The 24,614-nt window shown below is 43.8% G+C and overlaps 2 protein-coding genes across 3 annotated transcripts in view; one reads left to right on the plus strand and one right to left on the minus strand.

Annotated features, from left to right (window-relative positions):
- The first annotated feature begins 437 nt into the window (after window positions 1-437).
- On the plus strand, window positions 438-13,304 carry LOC126398267 (uncharacterized). 2 transcript variants are annotated; one of them, XM_050057467.1, is made up of 8 exons: window positions 438-817; window positions 1,945-2,837; window positions 5,344-5,736; window positions 7,292-7,441; window positions 7,579-7,737; window positions 7,902-7,933; window positions 9,374-9,508; window positions 9,621-13,304. In XM_050057467.1, exons 2-8 carry the CDS (start codon window positions 1,967-1,969, stop codon window positions 9,693-9,695), a joined length of 1,815 nt encoding a protein of 604 aa, XP_049913424.1. In that variant the 5' UTR covers window positions 438-817; window positions 1,945-1,966; the 3' UTR covers window positions 9,696-13,304. The 2 variants fall into 2 exon arrangements, with proteins under 2 accessions (XP_049913424.1, XP_049913423.1); XM_050057466.1 differs by lacking the exon at window positions 438-817 and having other exon boundaries at window positions 1,820-2,837; window positions 9,374-9,523.
- A 1,483-nt stretch (window positions 13,305-14,787) lies between these two features.
- Window positions 14,788-24,614, minus strand: part of naa30 (N-alpha-acetyltransferase 30, NatC catalytic subunit) — a 15,665-nt gene continuing 5,838 nt past the window's right edge. Inside the window, exon 4 of the mRNA XM_050057492.1 lies at window positions 14,788-20,579. Coding sequence (XP_049913449.1) covers window positions 20,442-20,579 — 138 coding nt within the window. The 3' untranslated portion in view covers window positions 14,788-20,441. The remainder of the gene's footprint in view (window positions 20,580-24,614) is intronic.

A 24,614-nucleotide genomic window follows, 5' to 3' on the forward strand; every position in this document is an offset into this window, starting at 1 on the left:
TTAACTTATAATATATTTTATAATATATTCTAAGACATTACATTTTTATATATTATATCATATATAATAATAATAATAATAATAATACATTTATTTGGTATAGCACTTATTATTTCTACATCATAATTATTATTATCATTATCATTATTACTTACAAGAACAAGAGTTCATAAGAAATCAGTACACAAAAAATAAATAAAAAACAATCGGAAAAAAAGATATGTGCGAATTTGCTAATTAAGTTATCTAATTTATGCATTAGGATTATTTTAAACATTCCATTTGCCTCTGTTGTAGCACAGGTGATTATACACTTAAATATATTTAGCAATAAAAAAACAAAACATTTGATATTTAGCTGATGGTGACAGCATCACAAACTGACACTTGTCTTCTTCTGTGGTCTCCGCTGCTCTCTGGCGACCTTTAACTCGACGTGAAGGAGCTGTCCATTCAGCACCACTAAAAGCCTCATGTGACCCTTTGGGCAAAACAATAAATAAATAAATGCACTGCTGATAATTCATCAAGGAACAGCTGCTTTTCACTGGGAGTCACAGCTCCGTGTGTCAAATAAATCCTGCAGATCTGAGGCACTTGGTGGCAGCTGCACTTGTGAAGCAGGCGGACATACGTAGAGAAGACTGAGACTTTGAGTCAGTGACGCCGAGCTGCACAACAACAAGCCTCTCCTTCAGCTTCCACACTTGACTACATCCTCAATTCGTACTCGAGCGAGCTGCATTTTTTTCTTTGCACGCTGCAAAGAGAAGCTCTGCGTCCTCCAGGCACCGCGATCCGTCATGAACTCTGGAAGGTATTTATTTATAGCCTTATAATTACCGCCTCGTGCAGAGAATGACGGCTGGTGCGATTTATGGGAATGCATTGTATGTCTCCTCTCTGAGGCTGTGATCAGCTCCAGTATGGTAATGCTGCAGTGTGAATTTGTTTACAGTCTAAACGCTGGAGCCGATGTGTTGTCAGGTGGTGGACTGCATGAGCTTAGTGGCTGTTCGCTGTATTGATCACAGGGGAGGTGCGCAGGCAGAAAAGAAAGTGGGTTGTGTTGTGACATTGTTGGACCGTGGCATCATCAGGGCTGTGCATGGTGGGGATGAGGATGGTTTCTCTCTGACTCAGGGAAAGGGTGTCACCCTGTGAGCACCAGACGTGTCGCGCATTCATCCTCCTTCCCTCCAGCAGTGATTGATTATTAGGTGATTATTGCGGACACGTCATGTGAAGCAACAAATGCGCCATGCACACGTTGCTTGCTTTGTTTTTTAATCCAATTCAGCGTGTGACAATGTGCATAAAGCTGTTTGAAAATTCCTCCTTTTTCCCAGAGACATGCAGTTCTGTTTAATGTGGAGATGTAACATTCATGGATCCATCTGTGGAGGAGAAAACCTGGTGCTATTTATAGGTGAAGTGCGGAGGGGTGCTAAGGATTGCTGTGTCAGATTCTCCCTGTGTGTGTGTGTTTGCCACTCTCCCTCTGTGTGTGTGTGTGTTTGCCACTCTCCCTCTGTGTGTGTGTGTTTGTCACTCTCCCTCTGTGTGTGCGTGTGCCCAGCATCTCCTTCTGTTTATACAAAATGAACAGAGGAGTCTGAGATGAAAAGGAATTTCACCCAAATTATTCCAAAACGATGCAACTGCAGCATCAAAGCAAAGGCAGACAGACACACAGTTAATCCTGTTCTCTGTGGTTATCACAGGCTGTATAAAGTTCTAAAAAAAACCACACACACTTTGCATTATGACCCTTTAATCTGCACTCTTTTGCAACGTGCCCTGTCACCTATATCTTCCCTCCCCACACACCTTCACCTCTGCTTTGTCTCTGTGTCCACATGACAAAGCGTTGAGGTTGCAGGCAGGGGCTGTTCACACCTCAGTTCAAGCCTGTTGGCGTTTATCATCTGTGTCCCCTCTCAGCAGGCACTGAGACGAGACAGAGATGCTGATGTCTGGGACGCTCCATCGCCTCCTCCTGGCTGGGACCTGTCTCTGTGTCTGCGGGACCCCTGTCCGCCTCCTCAACTTCACCCCCACGCAGGACTGTGACGGGCAGTGCGCCAGCTCAGGAGCAACTGTCGGGTCAACGCACCCTACAGATGTAAAGTCTGAACCCTCAGATGCAGAACATGATGTGACTGGCCTGATATTGAATGTAGGTGCGGGAGGAGGGGCTGGCCCACATGGACGACCTGAGGGGATAGCTCCAGTGACGCAGACGGAAAACGGGGACAGCCTTGATGGAAGATCTGGGCCGAGCGAGGCTGGTGGAGAGGCATGGAGCCAAAGGAGCGGGGGAAAGAAGGTCGGGAGCACATCTGAGATGGGCGACGCTCAAAGTCAGTCAGAGACAGCTTCGTCTGTTGATCCAGAAGGTATAAAGGAGGACGTACCTGCCATCAGCCAGCCAACAGGTGGGAGAAGACACTTGGACCTGGCCCTGAGCACCACAAGGTTGACGCCAGATGGATTTGTCGCCTCCTCCACAGCACCACAGCTGAGCATCTCCACCAGGGAGGGAGAAGACCAAGGTGGAATGAAGCTACCTGGTTATAGTGATTCTCTTCAGGATAGAGACCCAGAAGCAATCTCTACAGAACCTCCAAATCCTGGAGCACAGATCCAGAAACTGACCTCCCACATCCCTCCCTTGTTCTTCATCTCACCGCGGACCTCCACACACTTGTCGATTTGGGGCCATGATGGATCTACCTCCCTCCCAGATCCCTTGTTACCTGAGATCGGACCAAACCTGATGCCCAGAGAGGATGGACCTGAGAGCCTGTGGACTGAAGCGGCGAGGCCCAGTGGAGGTAGGTCAGAGAAACTAGAACAATGTTGATGTAAAATGGGCGTTCTTTTAGGGGGTAAAACTTCCTGTAATCCCTTCCTCAACATGTCCAAACTTAAGACACAAAGTCCCTGGTGTAAGGTAATACTCTGCAGCCATTGTCACCCTAAAAGACTTCCTTCCACAACAAGCACTATTTTCTCGCTTGCTGGAGTTTTGCAGGGTTTCAGGAGGCTTCATTAAAAAGTGAGGCGGAAATGAAAACGACACGTCGCTGCTGCAGAGATTGCCTTTGATGATTGGCAAAGAAAGGCGCTCGCTTTTCCACGCTCCACTTTGAACCCCAGCTGGGACCCGTGGCAGTCTAATTACTTTCTATTCCTGACTCGAGCCTGGAAGAAAAAAAAGGGAACACACACAACTGCCAGGAAAGGGGCTGGTGGCTGGGTGTGTTACACAAGTCTTTGGAGGATTCAACCCATCTATACACTCCCCCAAAACCTCCTCCCTTTCTTCCCCACCCTTCACACTCCCCATCCAAACTATTGTAAGGAAACAGGCAGGTTATTATTCAGTGAGGCAGACGAGGGGAAATGGATTAAAAGAGTCTGTCTGAGCCAATATGTGTTCCTGACGTCCGTTTGGGGATTGTCTGTTTGATGAAGCTTCCTCCCATCTGAAAGGAAGCTGACAAAAAACTCAATTCCCAAAACGGCATTATGTAAAAGGATTGCGGTCTTTATAAGCATTTTTCAGCCGACTTCAGAAACGCTTTGGACTAAAGGGAATGCCGGGGAGATATGCAGTGACGGTTCCTCCTGTGACAGCCCCCTCCGTGGTCGCCTCTTATCTAGAAAGAAGCGTTTTTCAAACAACCCTCTTTTCACTGTGTCTTAGCTGCACTGTGAACTCGACTCTGGAGAGGGTGCAAGTGCTTCTAATGAGAAGACTGCGTGTCCACAGAGGTACCTGTTTCACAAAGCTGCATTCTGACATAAATACTAAAGTGCCATATACGCTGAATACATTTTCTGCTTTGCAATAGTAAACACTTTACATTTTAGCTGTCAGCAGAGTTGCGAGTAAAGAAACTGCAAGACCCTCACTCGTTTGCCCCGGTTTACTCACTAAAGCTGGTACTCTAAACCTAAAGGAGCAGTGTGTAGGATATAGGGGGTTATATTGGCAGAAATGGAATATAATATAATAAGTGTTTCTCTAGTAACCTAAGAATGAGCCATTTATATCTACATAGGGAGCGGGTGCTTGTCTACGGAAATCGCCATGTTACACCGCCACATTTCTTCAGTAGCACCGAACAGTCAAACCAAACGCTGGCTCTAGATAAGGCCATTTGCGTTTTTGTATCGGCCACTGTAGTTGGCAGCCCCTCTGCGACGATCAGTGCTGGAAAAAAACAGATTCTTTGATCGTGAAACTGCTTTATTGTGTTTTTACCGCTTTAAATCAGCGGGTCAGTTTGTTTTGGAGAGGAAGAGACCTCTGTGGATAATTCAGCTCCAAATAAAAACCCTTCTGAATGTCTGGATCTCAAGTTATCAGAGTAAAATGTGAGCACAAATTAGCTTTAGCCAAACAGTGTTGAATAAACCCTGATTTGTAATGTGAAAGCGCTTTATTCAGTGTTTTTACCGCTTTAAATCACCTGGTCAGTTTGTTTTGGAAAGGAGGAGACCTCTGTGGATACTTCAGCTCCCAGTAAAAAAACCCTGAACACTGAACACTAAAGTAATTAACTGGGAGAAGTTTCAGCTGGTTGCAACCGTCCATCCTCACCGCTAGATGTCACTGAATCCCTGTAAATCTTACAACCTGCTCCTTAAAGGTATCGATCGAAATAACCCAGTACCAAGTAGTATCAAAATGCCTCTCGTCAAACGATACCTGGATTCAATCCTTTTTGTGCTGGGGGTCTGATCCCAGACTCTCCCAACTCTCCACCATATCAGCAAACTTTCTGTTGCTGCCGTCTCAAGAGCTGCTGTCCTCCCAGTGCTACCTGGTTAACACGAGCTAACACAGCAGCAGCAGTGGCTACCATCAAACATCAAGCCGTTTAACAGTTCGAACAAACTCATAACGACACCGAAAGAGTTCATCTCTGTCATTAAACTTAATAGCAGTTGGGTAACTATAGCTGGTATTGGTACTGGGATCCATGAATGGATTTCCGAACAAGCCTATCAGCAAAGGAACTGCATCAAGACACAAAATAACCACAAAAACAGGAAAAACAACCACAAAGAGACGACAAAGCCACAAATGACCAGTGCATGTAGGAGAGGTGGTGGGGCCCTTTGCATATCTGTGCCCAGGGGCCCATTGTCTCATAATCCACCCATGCTGGTATTGTAATCTTTTAAATGATACCCACTGAGTTGAACCTAGCATGATCCCAAAAACATAATTTTCAGTCTGACTTTTACCAGAAGGTCCAAACAGCTCTGCCCTTTGTAAATGACACACCATGCTCCGTGTCCTGACCCTCACTCTGACTCTGATTACAGTGGACACCGTGGTCCCACCATCTCAGGATGAAGCCACGGAGAGCACCATGTCATCAGAGGCGCTCCCTCTCATCTTCGAGCCTTTTGAAGATGTCACACCAGAGGGGGCAGCAGCAGAGGCAGTGGCGGCGGTCACGCTGGTGCCCGGCAGTGCTCAGCCTCCTGCTGCCATGGCAACCGGAGGAATGCCTCAGTCAGAGGTGGACCTGGACCAGCTGGTCACCGTGGAGACAGACAGCGACGGTCCCTCGCATGCCCCACCCCTGCTGATGCCAGACTGGACGTCACCTTGGCAGACGTCCGGCGGGGAGCTGCTGGAGCCAATCGGCTCATCGGGTCCGTCTGTTTCACAGCGGCAAGCCGGAACTGAGGTGGAGGATCACTCTGAGAGAGGTGAGAGAGGTGATGTGGCAGCACCAGAATCAGTGAGTGAATCTCACTGCAAAGATAATGCTCCGATGAACAATGACTTTATGAATCATGATGCTGTTTTCTACATTGTTTTGGTGTGAGTTGCAGAGTGTTGGAGATATCAGCTGTAGAGATGTCTGCCTTCTCTCCAGTATAATGGAACTAGATGTCACTCAGCTTGTGGTGCTCAAAGTGTCAAAACATACATTTGAAAAACTCAACATCAATGTCTCTTTATAGAAATCATGACCTGGTTACTCAAGATAATCCACAGACCTTGTTGTGAGCACTTTCATGATGTAAACATTCATGGCGTCCCCTGTGGCTGAGCTGTAACCTTAGCTACTAAGCTAAGATGTATCCTCATACAACAGTTCATATGATACCTAACAAATTAGCACCCCACAAATGGCTTTACATACTTAACGTTAAGTTACGTAGGTTAGGTTTAGGCAAAAAAACATGGTGGCAGTGTTTCTTAAAGTAACTCAAGTAAGTTCACTTGGTTTCACATGGTTATGAACACCAGCCTCCGGGGGAAAGTCCTGTGTTTTGTGACCCATCCATCAACCCAACCTATCTTGTTGTGTCGACTACTTCCTCCTTTACTCTAGAACTCTCTGTTCTAAATGGAGGGGGACATCTCCCCTGCCAACCACCCCAAAATCTAAGCCTTTGGTTGTCACAACAAGGTCTGTGGATTATCTTGAGTAACCAGGTCATGATTTCTGGAAAGAGACATTGCTGTTGAGTTTTTCAAATGTGTTTGTTTGGCACTTTGAGCACCACAAGCTGAGTGATATCTAGTTCCATTATACTGGAGAGAAGGCAGACATCTCTACAGCTGATATCTCCAACACTCACACCAAAACAATCTAGACTGATATACAGCACTACAGGTAAGAGGAAAAATATGTATTTTTGATTTTGGGGGTGAACTGTCCCTTTAAAACCCAGTTTGAAAATGGCATCATGGAGCCACAGTACATTATGATGCTGCAGCACCTTGCTTCTATTAAGAAAACTATCACACCTCTTTTTAGTTTTAGTTTCCCCGTAGGCCGCCTCTGGTTAGAATTCATGTCACTTCAACATGAACTTGTAGAGACTTGAAAGTTGTCTGAGAATAAATTCATGCAACATTTCTTAAAACACTGAAACACAACAAATACATGCAACACAAGCTCAGTAAAAGTCTGAGGAGATTCAGATGTTATTGGACGTTAAAGGGAAACCACACGCATTTTCAAAATTCATACATTAATCCTATGTCCCCAGACAGCAACTCTCTCTCAAATACTTGAAGACATCACAAGGCTTTGGTTTCTGGCTTTGAAAGACATTAGCTCATGTTCAAAAATACTGACTGAACTTTCCTAGGTCTTGGAAATAACATGTTGGAATCCTTATTTGAGGTGGAGTTCCCCTTTAACGTGAGCTATCAGTTGTAGCTGTGAGTTAAAACACAGTGTGTGAAATCCTCCACCGCTCTTTCTTTCTTTCTTTCTCCTCGGACTGTGTGATTTGGGACGTGTAGGTGCTGCGAGGACACTGAACCTTGAAGAGAACTTGCCCACCACCGGCCCCTCCTTCTCATCCTTCCACCGTGCTATGACAACGGTAACCATGGCAACCCATCATCTGGTGCACAAATCCAGATCGGGGTTGGAGGAGATGGAGTCTGAGGGTAAGACGAGTTTTATCACCAGCTGGAAGAAAAAAAAACGATGGCATTTTAATTTGCTTTTCCCAAATTTTCATTTTCAGTTATAAGTGTGACTCTCAGCTGCTGAGTAGATACTTTTGATTTTGCTCTCTCAACAGAGGAGCCCGATGAAGACGAGGACGATGAGAACTCTGAGGAATCAGTGGAGGATGAGAGTGAGGAGGACCTGACAGAAACACCCAAAACATCCTCAACGCAGCCTCCGTACAGCCTCATCCCTCCACCTCCTGTCTGGGTTCAACGCAACCAGGGGCTGAGTATGACAGAATATAAATCACCTTTCTATTTAACATAGTTTATTTAATGCTCATACCTTCACCTGCCATCATGAAAGCAACCAGAAACACTGACACGACCAGTGTAAGAGATTAGTAGTGTTGTAGGATATTGTCCTGCTGAATCTCTGGTTCTTCTCTTCCAGTGCGGAGCTGGGTAGAGCTGATCAGAGAAAAGGTAAGACTGCCCCCTGCTGTCCTGGAAAAGTCCTGGTTAGCTATCAAAAAAATGTCAGTTTGGTGACAGTGTTAAGGATAAAGCAGGTAAAAGACATTTTATGACAATTACAGAAATATACAACATTGTCTTATCTTGTTTAAACTTAAGTTTAAAGCATATAGAACATGATGATGAAAGTATATAACGCCATTCTCACCATCAATTACATCTCACATGTTGTTGCAGCAACTTTTGGGTTGATACCATTTGTTACACAGACTTTTTTAAGATTCATGAAAGATTGATTTTATGGCTTTTGCCTTTATTAGATAGGACAGTTTAAGTGTAAAAGGGGGAAGGAGAGAGGGGATGGCGTGCAGCAAAAGGCCACAGGCTGGAATCAGACCTGCAGCCACTGCTAGAAGGACATAGCTTTTGTACATGGGACACCTGCTCTACACACTGAGCTACTAGGTGCCATTGTTTCACAGATTTTGTGCGAAATTTAAGCATTTCTGATGACTCAGGAATTGATAAAAATGGTCAAAAATCCCTGAAAAATACCACATTAAGGCACCAAAACCTTGAGGAACACTATTGAAAAATCCAATTGGAATTGCATTTTTCAGTTACTACATGGCGAGCATTTGGGTTCTAGAAACTGCTGAGGAACCCCCTTATCTTCAATTTACCTATGAAAGCCATACATCTTCTGAATGCCCAAGGTCTCTAGTTTCATGGTTGTAAAGAGTTCACTATAGGTCATTTTATACAGTGATGTCTGTTTCAAAAAGTGGTCACACTGATGTACTATAGGGACTAACATCATCACACCGAAATATTCAAATACAATAGGCGAAAATAACACATTTGCATGCCAGACTCAATGAAACTAGCTTAAAGTGTGCATGTCTGTCAAAGGGACACTCATGAGCACCCAGAACTCATTTCCATTCAGATATCTTGAGGTGGAAGGTCAAAGGTTTGAAAAGTGGCCATGGCCGCTGTGTCTCGCCAGACTTTAGCCTTACTTCTGCTCAGCCTGCTACAGCCACTTAATTTAAAGACAGGGATGTTAGGCTTGGTCACTGGCGGCCAAACAGGTCTGAGAAGGTTAATATATTTCAAGTACTGAAACAGAGAAATAGTGCAGTGTTTGATATTGATTGTACCCACAGCATATGAGCAGCAGCTTCTGCAGCAACACCACTTGAAAAACCACATGTACTGTAGAACCAGTAGTAATAATTCAAGTTTATATACAATGACAATTACATTTGCTAATAATATGCTTGTTGTAGTACAACAATAATATTTTCTATCAATATATTGGGGTGGACATTTTGACCATACCCCCCCTCCCCATTTATATTCTAATTGTAGCCTAGATTTGGGGTAAAACAATGGATTTATCCGGACTACACTCTATTCTGACCTCCATGTCCTCACCCTTGACAGGCGGGTTATGTGTCTGGGATGTTGGCCCCTGTGGGCATCGGCATCACTGGGGCCCTGCTTATCGTCGGCGCCCTCTACAGCATCAGGATGATTCACCGCAAGAGGAGGAACAGCTTCAAACACCAGAGGAGGAAGGTCAGGCAGCCAGAGGTCAATAACCCTACTTATACTTATCGCTCATTATTACTCATCTCACTTGTTATTAAGGATCAATCCTGTATTAATTATATTTATTCTTCCTCCCCAGCAACCTCGAGAGCCCGGGACCAGCCGCCAGGATCAGGCCATGCTGCTGGCCGACAGCTCCGAGGATGAGTTCTGACGAGTCCCTTCTGGGCTCCTTTCGTCTGCGACCAATGGCTGATGCTCCTGTAAAGGAGGCTTGGCAAACACCCCCATCGCTATGACTACCGCATCTCCAATCACCCTGGGCTGTTTGGCTATGACTCATCTGATCCACAGAGAGTGACTGGGTATAGGCCACAATTTGCACAGGCTGCACAAAGGTCAGCTTTGTATTCCCCCCTTTCTAAAAGTACCAATGTGAGCACTTTTCTGAATGTTGTCAGGTGATGTTGACTCTAATGGCTTGGTGGGGCTGGCGCGATGCACTCTGACATAAAAAAATAATATTGCTGCTTGTAAAAAAAGAAATGCATTAGCAGGGTATTGGCAGGATGAAAGTGTTGCTGGTAAATTGAGGTCGAGTTGAGGGGAAAGTGTCGACCAGCCGGTTTTCTGTCAAGTAATAAAAAAAGGGCTGTAGAAAAGTTACATGACATAAACGATAACGATGTAAATATATGTACTGTACGTAGCTGACTTGGTGTCAGTCGTTTTAGTGTAAATAAAGTTTTATTTCTTGCTACACAGCTAGGATATTTAAAGGAAGTGTTCAACATTGTGAAAAATATGCATATTTGCTTTGATGCATATCCAGATCAGCGCGTTAGCTGGGGCTAGCAGCTGGTTAGCTTCACTTAGCATAAAGACTGGAGGGTGAACAGCTAGCTTCGCTCCCTCCAAAGGTAGAGACTTGCCTACCAGCAGCTCTATAACTTTCGAATGAACACATTTGTTTAGCCTATACAAGAAATGTGTAAAAAAAAAACAATGTCAATCCGCTGTTTTACTGGTCATGTTTCAAACTATTATTTGGCTCCACTGGCTACCTTAGAAATGCTAACTGCTAGCAGTTTCCCCGTTTCCAGTCTTCATGCTTAGCTAAGCTAAGCTAAGCTACCAATCTCCTGGCTGCAACATTAGCTTCATATTTAACAGACACGAGAGTCGAGAGTGGTGGTCCAGTTTCTCATCTAACTCCCAGCAAGACTCTGAATAGAGAATCTGAAGTTGACATTACACCCTGTTAAATTTTTGGAATGGGGGCGCCATCTTGTGAGGTAGATTTGGTAAGGCCCAGACACACCAATCCAACATCAAAGCAATAGTACTGACGAAGGCCGACTGGTGCGTTGCCTCCTGATGTCTGTGTCTCACCTAAAAAGTTGCACATTAACACACTCCAATGCTACAGTCAACCAGCACGTTTGTTCTGCACCTGCATGAAAGGAAATAACTCTCCATACCAGCAGGTAACGAAAGTCTGTATTCATCACTGATAAAGCGAGACCAGAAGACCGACAGGACAGGAGAACAAAGCATATTTTCTGCTTCTGCTAAAGAGCTCAATGTCTAAAACAAAAATCTTACGATCTCACGCCATCTTGATTTTAGTAGGTTGTTTGTTTTTGTTATTTCTGTTTCTCTTTTCATTTTCTGTCGGGCTGTGACGCCAAAAAAAGCAGGCTTGAGACAGTGGTGCGGGACACACCGCAAATAGGAGGGCGACAGATGCTCACCGACAATCCAACATTGACCAACGGACGACCAATGGCTTGGTTTGTCAGGGCCCTTACCTGCACCTGCCATGGTGGTCACGCAACAGTATTTGGGGGTACTACATGACTCATGGGTGAGGTGGGCACCCCGTGCATAGGAGTGGCGTCCTTGCTGCGGTGGCCATGGGTTCAGCTCCAGCTTGTGGCTCTTTGCTGCATGGCGCCCCCTCTCTCCCCTTTCACACCTCACTGTCAAGGCAAAAAGCCCCAAAAAATGAAAATGTTGACACTGGATTACAGACCCCGTTCCACTACCTCCCCTCACATATCCAGACAATGTAAACAATCTTGCTTTTAGACTGAGTGAGTACACTTTGGTAACAGAGATAACAGTTTGTAGCTCTCAAGATGGTGCCGCTGTCCCGCACAACGTGGTGTACATCCTATAGATGCACAGAGCAAAAAAAAAGATATGTTAGGGGCAAGAAGTGCAACCCAACTACCAGAAAAATATTGCATTGTACCTTTTTGCAAACCATGGATAAGTTACATTTGTACATCATTTTGTAATGGATACATTGTGTGTGTGTGGTCAGGTGTAGGCAAAAGAAATCACTTGGTTATGGATAGGATGAGATGGCTTCAAACACTTAAAACTAAAAAACGTAAAAAACTCCCAGTTTTGGTGGCTCAAATGGCACTGGGAAATGCAGCAATGTGCCACTAAAAACACCAAGGTTCGGCGCCACAAACCCTGGTTGAACGGCATAAAACAACTGGTGGTGTTGGTCTGGAACAGCAGTCTACAATTTGACAGGCGTCTCCCTTAGGTGTCACACCATCCACCGTTCCCTCCAACGCATGATCACAAATGTCAACATTAGACACCTTGATATGATACTTGATATGAAACCTGCGGGTGTACTGTGGCGTGGTTTGCAGAAATGTACAACGCCAACATTTTTTCTGGTGACTGGGCTGGAGAGTGACAGGAAAGTGACATGAACACATTAGGAGGGTTAATGAGTGCAAACAGTGTTAAAGTGGGGAACACAGGACCCTCAAAATAACGGCTAAGTGTTAGGTATACGGATTTTGTTATCTGGAGGGAGCCATGCTAGCTGTTTCCCTCCGTTTCCTGTCTTTATGCTAAGCTAAGCTAAGCTAAGTGTCTCCTGGCTGCAGCATTAGCTTCATGGTCTCTTCTCGTTTAACTCTTGGTAAGAAACGGAATGAGCAAGTTTCTCAAAATGCTGAACTACTTTCCTAAAGTAAGAGTCCCACACATTTCAGAAACCTTCACATACGATTCATTTGAATTAACGCTTTGTTTAAATGTGAATTTTGTGTAAATGTAAATGTTTTATTCAAACGCATTTGAGACGCTCATACAAAATACCATAATCCTACAAAAGTATGTAGCATAAAACAGATTTTGATGTACAATATAACTCTGGTATGAATTCATTATTTTGCTAAATCTTACTTTTGTTTTTTAAGTGCATGACTATCAAGTCAGTTCATACGTGGACCTGTTGCAGAGACTTCCCTCTAATGAATGAAGTGTTTCTGTTGGCTGGATAAGCACAAACATTGAAGACACTGGGGCAGAAGTTCATATTTTCACAAGTTTTTTTTCCCTACCAGCTCATTTTTTGCACAATAGTGGTTCTGTGTTTTAATCTGGTTCAGATAAGGACAGATAACGGAGACGCTCTGGCTGACACATCCGGCCTGGGAATGTCACATTGCTGAGCTGCAATGAAATGTAGTAAAATCAAGTCCTTAAGGTTTTAATAAAAAGAGGAATCATTTAATAAAAACTCATCTTCTGTAGGTCAGACAGAAAAGAAACATTTGAACATATGAGCCATGTTTGTGACACCAATGACGATAACATAGAGTCTTGTCTTTAGTTCAAAGAAAATATATTTTCTGTAACTTGATGAGCCATCTGATATGCTTAATGTACAACTGCCTGTTTATATGCAATAATACTGTTCTAGGGTCAGTGTGATGTAAAATAGTGGACACTTTTTGTCTCTTTATGTAGATATGATGTGATCAAATAAACAATTCTTTTAGATGTCTGATTGTGACTCTTTCTTATAAATACAGCTTAAAGGGACAATCCACCCCAAAATCAAAAATACAGTTTTCCTCTTACCTGGGGTGCCGTAGAGGCGTCTGCCTTCTTTCCAATGTAATGAAACATGATGGCACTGTGCTCGTGGTACTTTAAGGGCCAAAAAAAGAAAATACATTTGAAAAACTCAGCAGCAATGTCTCTTTCCAGAAATCATGACCTGGTTACTCAAGATAATCCACAGACTTTGTTGGACGAGAGGCTTGTGGCTCACAACCATAGGTCGGAGTTTCGGAGATATGATAAGGAGCTGGATATCTGGAGAAAGCTTAGACTAGAGCTGCTGCTCCTTCATGTCGAATGGCGCCAGTTGAGGTGGTTCTGCCTCCTGAGCGTCTCCTGCTTGAGGTGTTCAGGACACGTTCAACTGGTGGGAGGCCCCAAAGGCAGACCCAGAACCCAGAACATGGAGGGCTTATGATCTCGTCTTGCCTGCAACGCCTCAGGATCCTCCAAGAGGAGCTGGAAGGCATTGCAGAGGAGAGGGGTGCCTGGAATATTTTGCTCAACCTGCTGCCCTCACGACCTGGCTTAGGATAGGTGGCTGAAAATGGGTGGATGGAGAGGCTTGTGCTCATGACAGCATGAGACACAAACATCAATGGCATCCTTCTTGGCTAGCTCAGGGTGCTAAGTAAGCTAGCGGTCAACATATGCTCATACAACTGTTCATACATCTATGAATAAGCATCCCATGAATGACGTTTTGCAAAGTTACGTAGGCTTACTAAATGTTACGTTACATAGGTTATGTTTAGGCAAAGTTACGTACATTAGATTCAGGAAAGATTTCACAAAATTCCAAGCACCAGTCTCCTGGGGCAAAGTCCTGTTTTGTGACACATCCACCACCCCAACCTGCATCACATGGATGCATCACTTCTTGCAGGCATGTGTGCGAACAGTGCACAAGAACAGCCTCTAGCAGCAGATGCATGCTTCCTTTTGCACGGGGATTCGCAAGGGTGTAGTTATCATTTCGACATTGGGGTGGACACATATGACACGAAGGGTTTGGGGGTCTTCAGGAAAGGATATCTGAAGTGTCAAAGACTTAACTTCCTGTATTTTGGTGTTTGGTAGAAAGAAAGTAGTTCCTACATGAAACTGCTCACAACAAGGTCTGTGGATTATCTTCAGTAACCAGGTCATGATTTCTGGGAAGAGACTTTGCTGTTGAGTTTTTCAGATGTATTTTTGAGCACAAGCAAAGTGCAATCTAGTTCTTTTACATTCAAGAAAAGTCAGACATCTCTATGGCTGATATCTCCAACACTCAGCAACACACACCGAAACAATCCCTTTCGATAAATAGCACTATGGGTAAAGGGAAAAATGTGCTTCTTAATGTTGGGGTGAACTGTCCCTTTCAGTGTGACTTATGTTTTTAATGAAATCCACTCCAGACAGCAGACAAGACAACCCAGTTTACAGCATTAAAAAAATCAAATAATTTATTTCTGTGTTCTTTTTCCACATTAAATAAAAGCTATCGGACATTTCCAGATCAAAATCAAGAGAGGGGACAGGAAGGAGGAACAGGGGAAACAGAAATCTGACATGCAAAAAAAACTTTTTGCTCTCCCCTTTGCACACTTTGTGGATGGCGGTGGAGGGGGTGCTGGCCGCCCTGAAAAGACTGCAGAGAGCCCCCATGGTTAATAGATTGGTAGATTGGTTGGTTGAAGGGACCACAGCTTTCTGTGGTGCAGCATGACAGCCGAGACAAATGTTTATCCGATCGGGAAACTGGTTTCTGGGGGAATTTATAATTGTAACACTAGAAACGTAGAGTGGCAGATGTCGTCCCAGGTGAGGACAGAAAAGTGGTGATTGTTAGAACGAGCTACCTGGATTAGCGCAGCGGACGTCCAGGCGCAGGGAAGAAACTGCCTCAGACATCTGTGAACACTGAACTGGCATGTCAAGTCAAAACTTATTCCAAATGCATTGTCAGAGAGAGCAACACCACAGGCCATGGCTACAAACTGATATTGATGACGAAGCCCTTCAGTCTGTGATCATGAGCTAAACGGAGCACTTTGGCTCTTTGTGACAGGCTGTAATGCCCACATGGAACTGCCAGAGTTTCACAGGAGTAAAACAAAAAAAGACACTTTTCCTTCAAAGTCTAAAACGCCTCCTCATACTGACAGCTGGTTTGAAAGACGAGTTCATTTTATACGGTGTTACCTATCCTGTCCTTTCATCCATCAGTAGTCACTGTATAAAAGAAGCAAAGGCCCGGACAGTGAGGGGACAGAGGAGGGGGAGACGAGTGTCCAACGCAGGGACAGAAGATTTAAATGTCCAAAATAATCTAGGAGTTTACACGGGGTGATGATTGAAATTTAGAGTGTCAGATGAGCAGTAAAGATAATTGGTGTTGACGGTCCGGAGCGATTTCGTATCACACTGTGAACTGCTCATAATTCTCCTCTGGATGGGCTAAAGTAGCACAGAAATTAAAAATAAAAATCAAATCTGATAAATCAACCCAAACCGCCCCCTTCCCAACAGATGATTCACAAAAAAACATGCTCTCAATATATCCGAGGAATAGAACAACACTCATATACAAATCTGAAAAAAAAAAAGAAACAAAAAGAAAAATAGGTCATCTGATCCATTGTTCCAAATGCACAGACACAAACGTACATACACAGGCTGTTATGAGGGTGGCGACTCTGTAAACATCTACTCTCCCTTTCAGTCCTGGGCTCCTGCGGTGAAATATAGAAGGGGAGATAAACCCATAACGTGAGCGAGGTCCGGTAGTGTCATTCATGGAGCTCAGACGAGATCAGTCCTTGTATCGTTAAAACATCTGAGGTCCACTAATGTTTGCAGGAGGCTTTTGTTTGTTCTGTAGCCAATATTTCGTAGCAGATTTTCCTCTGCTTGTGCCACATGGCAGCGTCTCGCAGTGATTTCTACTCTGAATGTTGTAGGCAGGATGAAAGCATGCAGATGTCCAACTGCATAATTTGAAGTTTACTTAGAGGGAAATTCGCCAACATTTGTGTGGATGTCCAATCATTGTGGATGGTGAATGTAGTTAAAGCATTAAAATTGAAACAATAAATTCTGCTGACCCAGAAAGCTGAGTTTGCAGCTGCATATCTGATTCTCTTCTTGCATTCTGCGTCGTCATTTGATGTGACAGTGACATGGCTGGATGCAGGAAGAACTACAGGTTGGGTTTTGCCTTGGGGCAACCCGGGGGCGTGTTCTAGATGACCCTCAAAAACAGACCTTCCTTATTCTCCTAGTCTGTATTGCAAACTAGTTTCCAACACCATTAATGGCATCCTGAAATATGAGTGGAGAGGTGTTACAGATGGAGATACTTTTTATGCAGGAAAGGGCCGAGGTTGTAGCTGCATGAGCTGTGTTAGACCCTCCAGAATCTGAGCTGCTGAGAGTTAACACCGACTGGTGGAGACTTTGCTCAAATTGCCCTCCGATGTCGACAGAAACTGAATCATCCTGCTGCAGTTAACATCAAGAGTCTTTGTTGAATGCTATTAGCGACACTGGGAGAGCCTAAGAGAGCCCGTGTGCGCATAACAATGCATTAAAGTTTTGTTCCTCACATGGACAGAGGTGTTGGAGACCTTTTTTAGGATCCCAAAGATAAACCAAGACCAGCAGGTCCGAGAGGGCAGATGACCACTGAGAGTTTGTTACCTTACCCTACTGTAAGCTATTTTGTTGGTAATCTATTGACAGATTCTACACATGTATGCAGAATCTGTGGGCCACAAAATGTTGGTATCTGCAGTGTTCAGATCCTGACAATGAGTTAGCTTTATATTAAGTTTAGTAATTTATTTGCATTCATGTGCAGATATCTGGTTAGAGAGATTAGCCAAAACGAACGATGTACAGAAGAAGTAGTCTTGGCCCAGTTATCTGCAACCTCACTGGATCAGCTTGACATAATGGCCCTCGCCCCCAGAGGCTTTTTTGTAGATAGACAATAAGTTCTGAAACCGCCTCTTAACGAAATGCTGAGTAATTAACGTTGGGCTTTTATTGTGAAAGGTAAAATACAGAAGGAGTGAAGTGATGATGCACTGCCATGGGCCATGGGAAAAATAATAAATAGTGTTGACGTCTTGGTTCTCGCCGATTCAGACTATAGAGCCTCCCCATTTTTATTTAGTTGCCTGCAGAAGTACACGTGCAGCTGATAACCTCGCAACGCTATGTTTTGGCCAGCAAAGTAGTATCGTACACAATGCATTCTGGTACATGTAGGCACTGCCCTGCAACAGGACTTTTGCTTTCTTAGTCAATTTAGCGCGCACTTTCTTCAACGGACTACATTTACCATCAACACTAGTTGGACATCCACGTAACAGGTGGTGAATTTTACCTTTAAACTGGCATTACGTGAATACTTCACCCGCAAAATGACCATCTGATAATCAATTACTCTCCGTTTGTTACCCTGAATTCATAAGACAACTTTGTTTTCTTGCTTGCCTCACTAAGAGTGGAGAATCCAAAAACTGAGAAGATGCTTCATGAATTGAAGTCACTGTCATCCATTTACAAACTCTCACACAACTCCTGCAGTACAATTCATGTTTCATTTATCCAGCACTATGCGTAGTACTTCTCAAACACATGCATTTTCGCTAAAACGTGACAAAAGTAAACACTTCTGTCGGCAAATAACTTGCCCTGAGTGGACCTGAGCACGCAGTTGCGTATGAGCTCCACTTCAGCAGAGTTCAAGAGCATGCATACGTCCAGAAAGGCTTCTCAGCTGTGCATGAGACTGTTTTTACTGAGGTGTGTTTTTTGGATTTTTTGGATTCTCCGTTCACGGGGGAGGCATGCGAGAAAAACAAAGTTTTAACCACAATTTTAACGCAATGCGCTGAGTGAAATGGGCACTGTGAACGTGAAGTATTTCTTTAACCAGTTGTGATGCTGGTGGTTTTTTAATTTGACTTTAAAAAAAATAAAAAATCAAAGCTGATTTAGGGTTTATTCTCCCCTCAACTGTCATCCAAACTGTCTCCTGCCCTTTCTATCACACTGAGCACTAAGTCGAATCCTGGAAAGCAAAAAAAAAAATGAAGTGTGTGATTTGTTCTTTTCTCTTGTCCTTATTAGGTCGGAACAAAACACAGCACCTCAAAGGCTATGATCTTCCTGTGCGGGGCCTCTGAAAGTAGAGAAATAAAAGTCTAACAGATCCACACCATTGTCAAAAACAGGACACATTCATACGGACACATACACACTGCAGCAATTTCCAAAGAAGTGCATCTGACCTTTGTTCATATTATTTTAAAGAAAAAAAAAAAAAAGCAGTTGAAGCAAATTTTCTTTGCCATAATTAGTGTGGATTGGAACGTCCGGGTGCATCTATGACGTGTTCCAGGTTGGAGATCTTAACATGTTAGCGAGGTTGGTTGTGCATTGAGTTAGGGCACCTGGGAAGTGCATTGTGGACTCAGCCGCTCGCGAGCAGCGTGAGGTTATACAGGTGTATATTAGACAATCTAAACAAACTGAAAGAATAAAATATAATCTGCTAAGAATACTTGTCTATTTTCCTTAAACACACACACACGCACACACACACACGCACAGCATACTCAAACAAGGTTCCAGCATATGTAACACTTTGCCTTTGGTCTGGCGCCGAGCGCAGACCAGAAGCGGGCCGAGGCTGCCGTGTGACGCCTGTTGGCAGGAACGTCACTGCAGTTGTGGCTGAGTGCTGATGGATTGAGTGGCACTTGCAATGAGGAGAAACAGACGAATAATCTAAAAGGAGTAAACTGAGACGGCAAGGACGCATTTGACCACGCCATCATTGGCAAGGAGTCTCTTTAGAAGACTCTTTTTTCTGGGGAATTTTGCAGCGGCTGGCAGTGCAATCGGGGAAAACACGTTCTGATTTGCAAAAATAGGAAGGAAAAGACTCACCCATACTGTCAGGGGTTTGATGATGAGATTAAGAGAAGGACACTGAAGCAAAAAGGTGTCAGATCCACCAGTCGGGCAAAGTTTGAGGCGCTAATGGAGTGATTCGTTTTTCGATCAACTGCTCTGCACCAACATGCTTACACCAAACGCAGGAAGGGGGTTCGACTGGGTTAATCAACACACACTCTGCACACTTTCCCCCGCACTCACTTTAAAATAAATGCATGCATATCTTTACAGGCTTCAGTCCCGGAGGCTGAGGCAGGTGATGGAAACAGCAGCGAGTAGCCGCTGCGCCCGCTGGACAGGATGATGGGAAACGGAAAACACACAACAGTACGCACAACCAAGCATGCGCTCACACAGTCGCACAAACACGTTCACCTGCTCACAGTGAAACCAACCACGCCACGTACACATGCACACAAAAACAAGCCAAACACTCCAAAGGAAAAACAAAAAACAAAATGAGGCGGTACAAACACGCAGTCATACTTTAGCTTTTCCCGTCCCCCCGTCCAACTCACAAGGTTAAAAAAGAAACACAAAAATAAACTCCACAAATATTTTCTTCCCAGTCTGTTTTTACCGCCCCCGCCTCCTTGTTTCACGTGTTGTTGTTTTCTTTAAGTCTGTTTGTGTCCTGTGTTCTGCAGGAGGACTCGCTGTGGTGCCATGTCCTCTGGGGTTCGGACGCACGTCCTCACTTGAGCTGCCTCCCGCCTCACGTCCCGGGTCAATGCGGCATCCAAGCTCGAAGGTCAAAAGGTCATCTAGTCCCCAGTCAAGGTCATCCCAGAGACCACCCTCTCTCGCCCCCCTGTCCTCGTCACAGGAAGTATCGGGGGCACCTTCATGAGAACATCAGGTGGGATGTCAGTTCATTTCTGCCTAAACAACAGTTGTTCGGAGGTCGAGGACAAAAAGAGGGTGTGTCTGCGTGTCTATGCATACCTATGTGCATACTCCTTATGTTTGTACACAGGTGTGTGTGTGTGTGTGTGTGTGTGTATGTGTTGTGTATAAGAGTGAAATGACCAGGGCAGAGCTGAGGCTGTCAAGCCGATAGCGTACGAGGTGAACAGCACCCGCTGTCCCGTCCTCCCCCGTCCCCTCTTCTTCTTTCCTCTTAGCGGAGCCACAGTTTGAGCCGCAGCGCATCCACTCCGTTCAGGTAGTATCTGAACAGCCGCTTGTCTCTGACAAAACCCAAGTTCTCGTACAGCTTCAGGGCTGATTTGTTGGTGATTTCAGTCTCCAATACGACCTGGGGACACACACATGGACATGTCAGTGCATTGTTTTATACATGAATGGACTGACTGATCCTTGTACAAAACATATATTTGGTTTTTGTGCACCCAAACAGTTGTTTTGCATGTTTCAGCCTGTTAAAGGAAAATATCATTATTATCTTATCTTCTGCCGTAGGATTTATATCAAATTCCTCTCTGCTAGTTCAGCTGTTGTTACTTCTGTCAAGGAATTTAGTTTCTCAGCTCAAGCTTACAGGAAAACTACTGGCCTGATTTTTATTGGCTATGGGAACGTAAATACACACATATCATGCGACTAATGGCCCAAACACACCAAACTGTCTTCAGAGAACTAGTGGCAAATGTTGAAAGAACAGAGTGTGTTTACCGAGTGCCAGTGAACAATAACACAAAACATTATGTGGTGTTTCTGCAAAAGACAAATAATCTGACATCATGTGACAAGTTTGTTTTGATCTCACTCCCTCTTGACTTTCGCTCTCTGCAGTCGCAGATGCTGATTCAACAAGCTGCACTGGTGGAAAAAAAGCCAACTAGCACCAACGAGGGCCACAGGTGCTAACCGATGGCCAAATATTGACCGACGGCCAGCCACTTGGTGTGTCAGTGCCTTCACTATACTCTCACTCGAATTCAAATGTGAATCCTCTGCAATAAACTCTACCGCAGATATTAGAACAAAATGTTCTTGCTTTACGAGAGCAAGCAGTAATATTGGTTGCAATACAGAAGTACATATTAACACACAGCTAAGATGATGAGGCTTCAGGCATAACCATATTCTGACATCATTCTAATATTTGTCTTAGCTCTAACCCTCTCAGTTACATGTTGTAACTCATTAGCTAGCAGGCTAGTCTCCAATACTCCAAGAGTCAGCTGGGTTTAGTACATCGTTATAAACAGCATGCAAAGCCAGTAAAATAGCTGTAAAGATAATTTTGGGATTTTTCAACGAGGCCCTATTTTTTCCATATTTATGTGTCTAAGTGATTAATGGAAACATTTGCAATTGGTCCAGTATTGAGTGTGATGGCTGCAGCCGCAGTGGCGTGACAGCTTGCAATTTCACCATCCTGATACAATTACGCACTGTTAATTAATGTCCACTAAAAGTGCTTGTTTTTGCCCCTGACAGGCTCAGATTGTTATCATCATAAACGTCTAGGATCCCTACAGAGAAATGAAACATTTTACTCTACCTTTCTCTTGATCTGGTCTGTTTGTTATTGTGTATAACCAAGTCTCGCTCAAGGAGGAGTCTCGTTCTATCATCTCATGAGAGGTGACTTGTTGCAGTAAGACAGCGGTGTAAATGTTAGTGGGAGTTGGAGAGAAGAGAGCCAGGAAGATAATGTTATGTTGGACTACAGGAAACATAGCTTAGTCTTATCTAAAATGTTTCACTGTCATGGTTGAGTATTTTAGCTGATTTTGAAAATGTGAAAAGACTTCTCCTTGAGCGAGTATTGGCCACACAATAACAAACAGACCAGGTCAAGCAAAGCTAAGAAAATCATCTCAGGTTCAGATTATTATTCTAAGTGTCTGACAACATTATGGAAATGATCCCTACAGAGACAGAGCTTTTTGTTAGAGGTAAGATCCTTTTAATTTAACCAGAAACAGCCCTTAAATCACCATCACCAAACCCACCAGACTCCATTTAAATAAACAGTGATTTTAGCGTGTATAGAGGCAGCATGTTTTCACATCTAACTGGGTGAATTAAGGGTTTATTTCAACCAAACCAGAGTTGGTGATTGTTGGAAGGGTGAAAAGACGAACCAAGACAGTTTTTATGAGTTTTATTTTGTTACCGTCAATTCCGATTCAACTGTATTTTACAAAGATAAAAGTACTGTTTTTTAAATGGAGTCTTGTGGGTTTGGTGACCGCAATTTCGGGGCCGTTTCTGGTTTGACAAAAAGAATCTTACTCTTTAACATAAAGGTCTATCTCTGTAGGGATCCTTTCCATTATGGTATCAGACACTTAAATAACAAACTGAGCCTGTCAGTGGCAAAAACAAGCACCTTTAATGGACGTAAACTGAGGGTGCATAATTGCCTCCAAGTGCTTACACTGCAGCTAGTTTTGTGGCTGCAGTGCTCTCTGTCAATACCTGACCACTTTGAATAATTGTCTCCATTAGTCACTTAAACATAAAAACACGGGAGGATGGGGTCAGGCTTAAAAAATACCGAAGTTTCCCTTTAAGGCACCTGATGTTTTAGCTGCTGTGTAGTTTTTGGGGTCAGTTGTTGATGGTCAAGAATAGCTTCGATGAGTAAGCTAGCTACTGCTGATTACACCACGTCTCATGTTCTATTTAAATACACACATTCAAAGTGGGAACAGGACAGTTTTGCCTGAGCTAAGCTAGCCGTTTTCCACTACTTCCTGTAGAATAACATGTCATGGAGCAGACATTTTGAGAGACAAGTACACAGCAGAGTAACATCTTACAACGTCTCTGTCCCAGTAAGTCAGGACAGTGTGACAGTGAGCCAGCAGGCACATGTACAAGACAATATTTTGTGAGCGCAGTAAAATGACTGGCAGTGTAAAAAGGAATCTGATGACACTGACTACGCTGTGATAAAACACAACATCTAAGGAGGTGCTGAGTATTTCTCATAGATATTGTGCATTTAGCGAACGACCATTTTCCAAAGCGCACTCAAGTTCCTGTCTTCCCAGCAGCTATTAGCTTCCATTCACTGCACTGCTACAGTGACCTTCAGTAACATATTTCTCTGTGAAAGATGTGTATTTGTGTAATAATGCAGCAGCAAGAAGGGAGTTAAGCAGTCGGTTGTGTTTGTGTGTTCTGGTCTGAAGGCTGGTCTGATATTAAAGTTGTAAAAGTATGCCGTCGACTGATATTACATTTAGAAGCAAAGCAGTTGGGAAATTAAACTCTGAAGACAAACTGAATTTGGTAGCCCGGGATATTTGCCTATGCGCATCTGAGTACAGCAATAAAGCCACGAGCCAGCGGGGCCTGGAAGATTAAACAATAACAACAATAGTTGGCAGTCGAGTGAAGTGGTGTGTTTTAGTCAGGGTTGTGATACTTATAAAAACAGCCTGCTGATACACAAGCTGAAAAATGCAGCTTGCGACACAGTTACAGTGTTCGCAGTGGCCTGATTGATGAAAAAATAAATTTCTATAAAAGCACACTTGGTGCTGTTTGTGTGTACACAATCAAACCAACAAGAAAATCACAACTCTGGTGAATCATCGTCAGAGTTCTGGCCTCAAAGAGATCAGAGGAAGTTTAATACGGAATCTCATTTCCACCTCAAACACCTGCCATTTCTAGAGATTTCAAAACCTACTGTGAGTGTGTGTGTGTGTGTGTGTGTGAGAGAGAGAAACAGGTGAGTGAGTTTACAGCTACTCAGAGAGAAGCACATCCACAGCCAGCAGCCCTTATTTCTCTAACAGATTACTTTCTTATTGACATTTGTATACTTATAAATATATGGTAATGAAACAGATGGCTTCGCCCACTTGTGGCGCTCCTATAGGAAGAGAAACATTCAAAGACTTAATGTGGCCTATAACAATGGCATGAGACTTCTTCTTAAACTTCATTGATGGTGCAGTGCCAGCCAAATGTTTGGAAATGTCGGCGTGCCTACCTGCCCTGCTCTAATACGAAATCTTATATATCCATATATGTGCAGGCTCTCTGTCTCAGAATATCCTATCATCCAGGCCTTAAGTGGAATATATACTTCTGCGTCGAATCGACGCCGAAGCTATGGCGTAGGCTCAGCATCAACGTCATGGAACGCACTTTCCCAGAAATGTAACTATATGTCGTGGCGATGCAGACCTCCTGTCTATTTCTGTGAGCTGAAACCATTTCCCTCAGTGGAAAAAGCTTTTATTTACTTTTATTTCACAGATAAGAAACAATAAACTGTGAAGACAATAAAGCCTCCACTAAAATAGCATTTTAAGTCTTGTGTGTGATTTATCCTGGCTTCATATGAGCAGAGGAAATCTCT

The sequence above is a fragment of the Epinephelus moara genome, chromosome 12 (assembly GCF_006386435.1).
Source record: "Epinephelus moara isolate mb chromosome 12, YSFRI_EMoa_1.0, whole genome shotgun sequence".
Taxonomy (NCBI): Eukaryota; Metazoa; Chordata; class Actinopteri; order Perciformes; family Serranidae; genus Epinephelus; species Epinephelus moara.

Coding starts and splice junctions, on each gene's coding strand:
- LOC126398267 (XM_050057466.1), top strand. CDS start 1,967: ATGCTGATGTCTGGGACGCTCCATCGCCTCCTCCTGGCTGGGACCTGT. Junction 7,442..7,578: donor GGAGGAGATGGAGTCTGAGG/GTAAGACGAGTT, acceptor CTCTCTCAACAG/AGGAGCCCGATGAAGACGAG. Junction 7,738..7,901: donor TCAACGCAACCAGGGGCTGA/GTATGACAGAAT, acceptor CTTCTCTTCCAG/TGCGGAGCTGGGTAGAGCTG.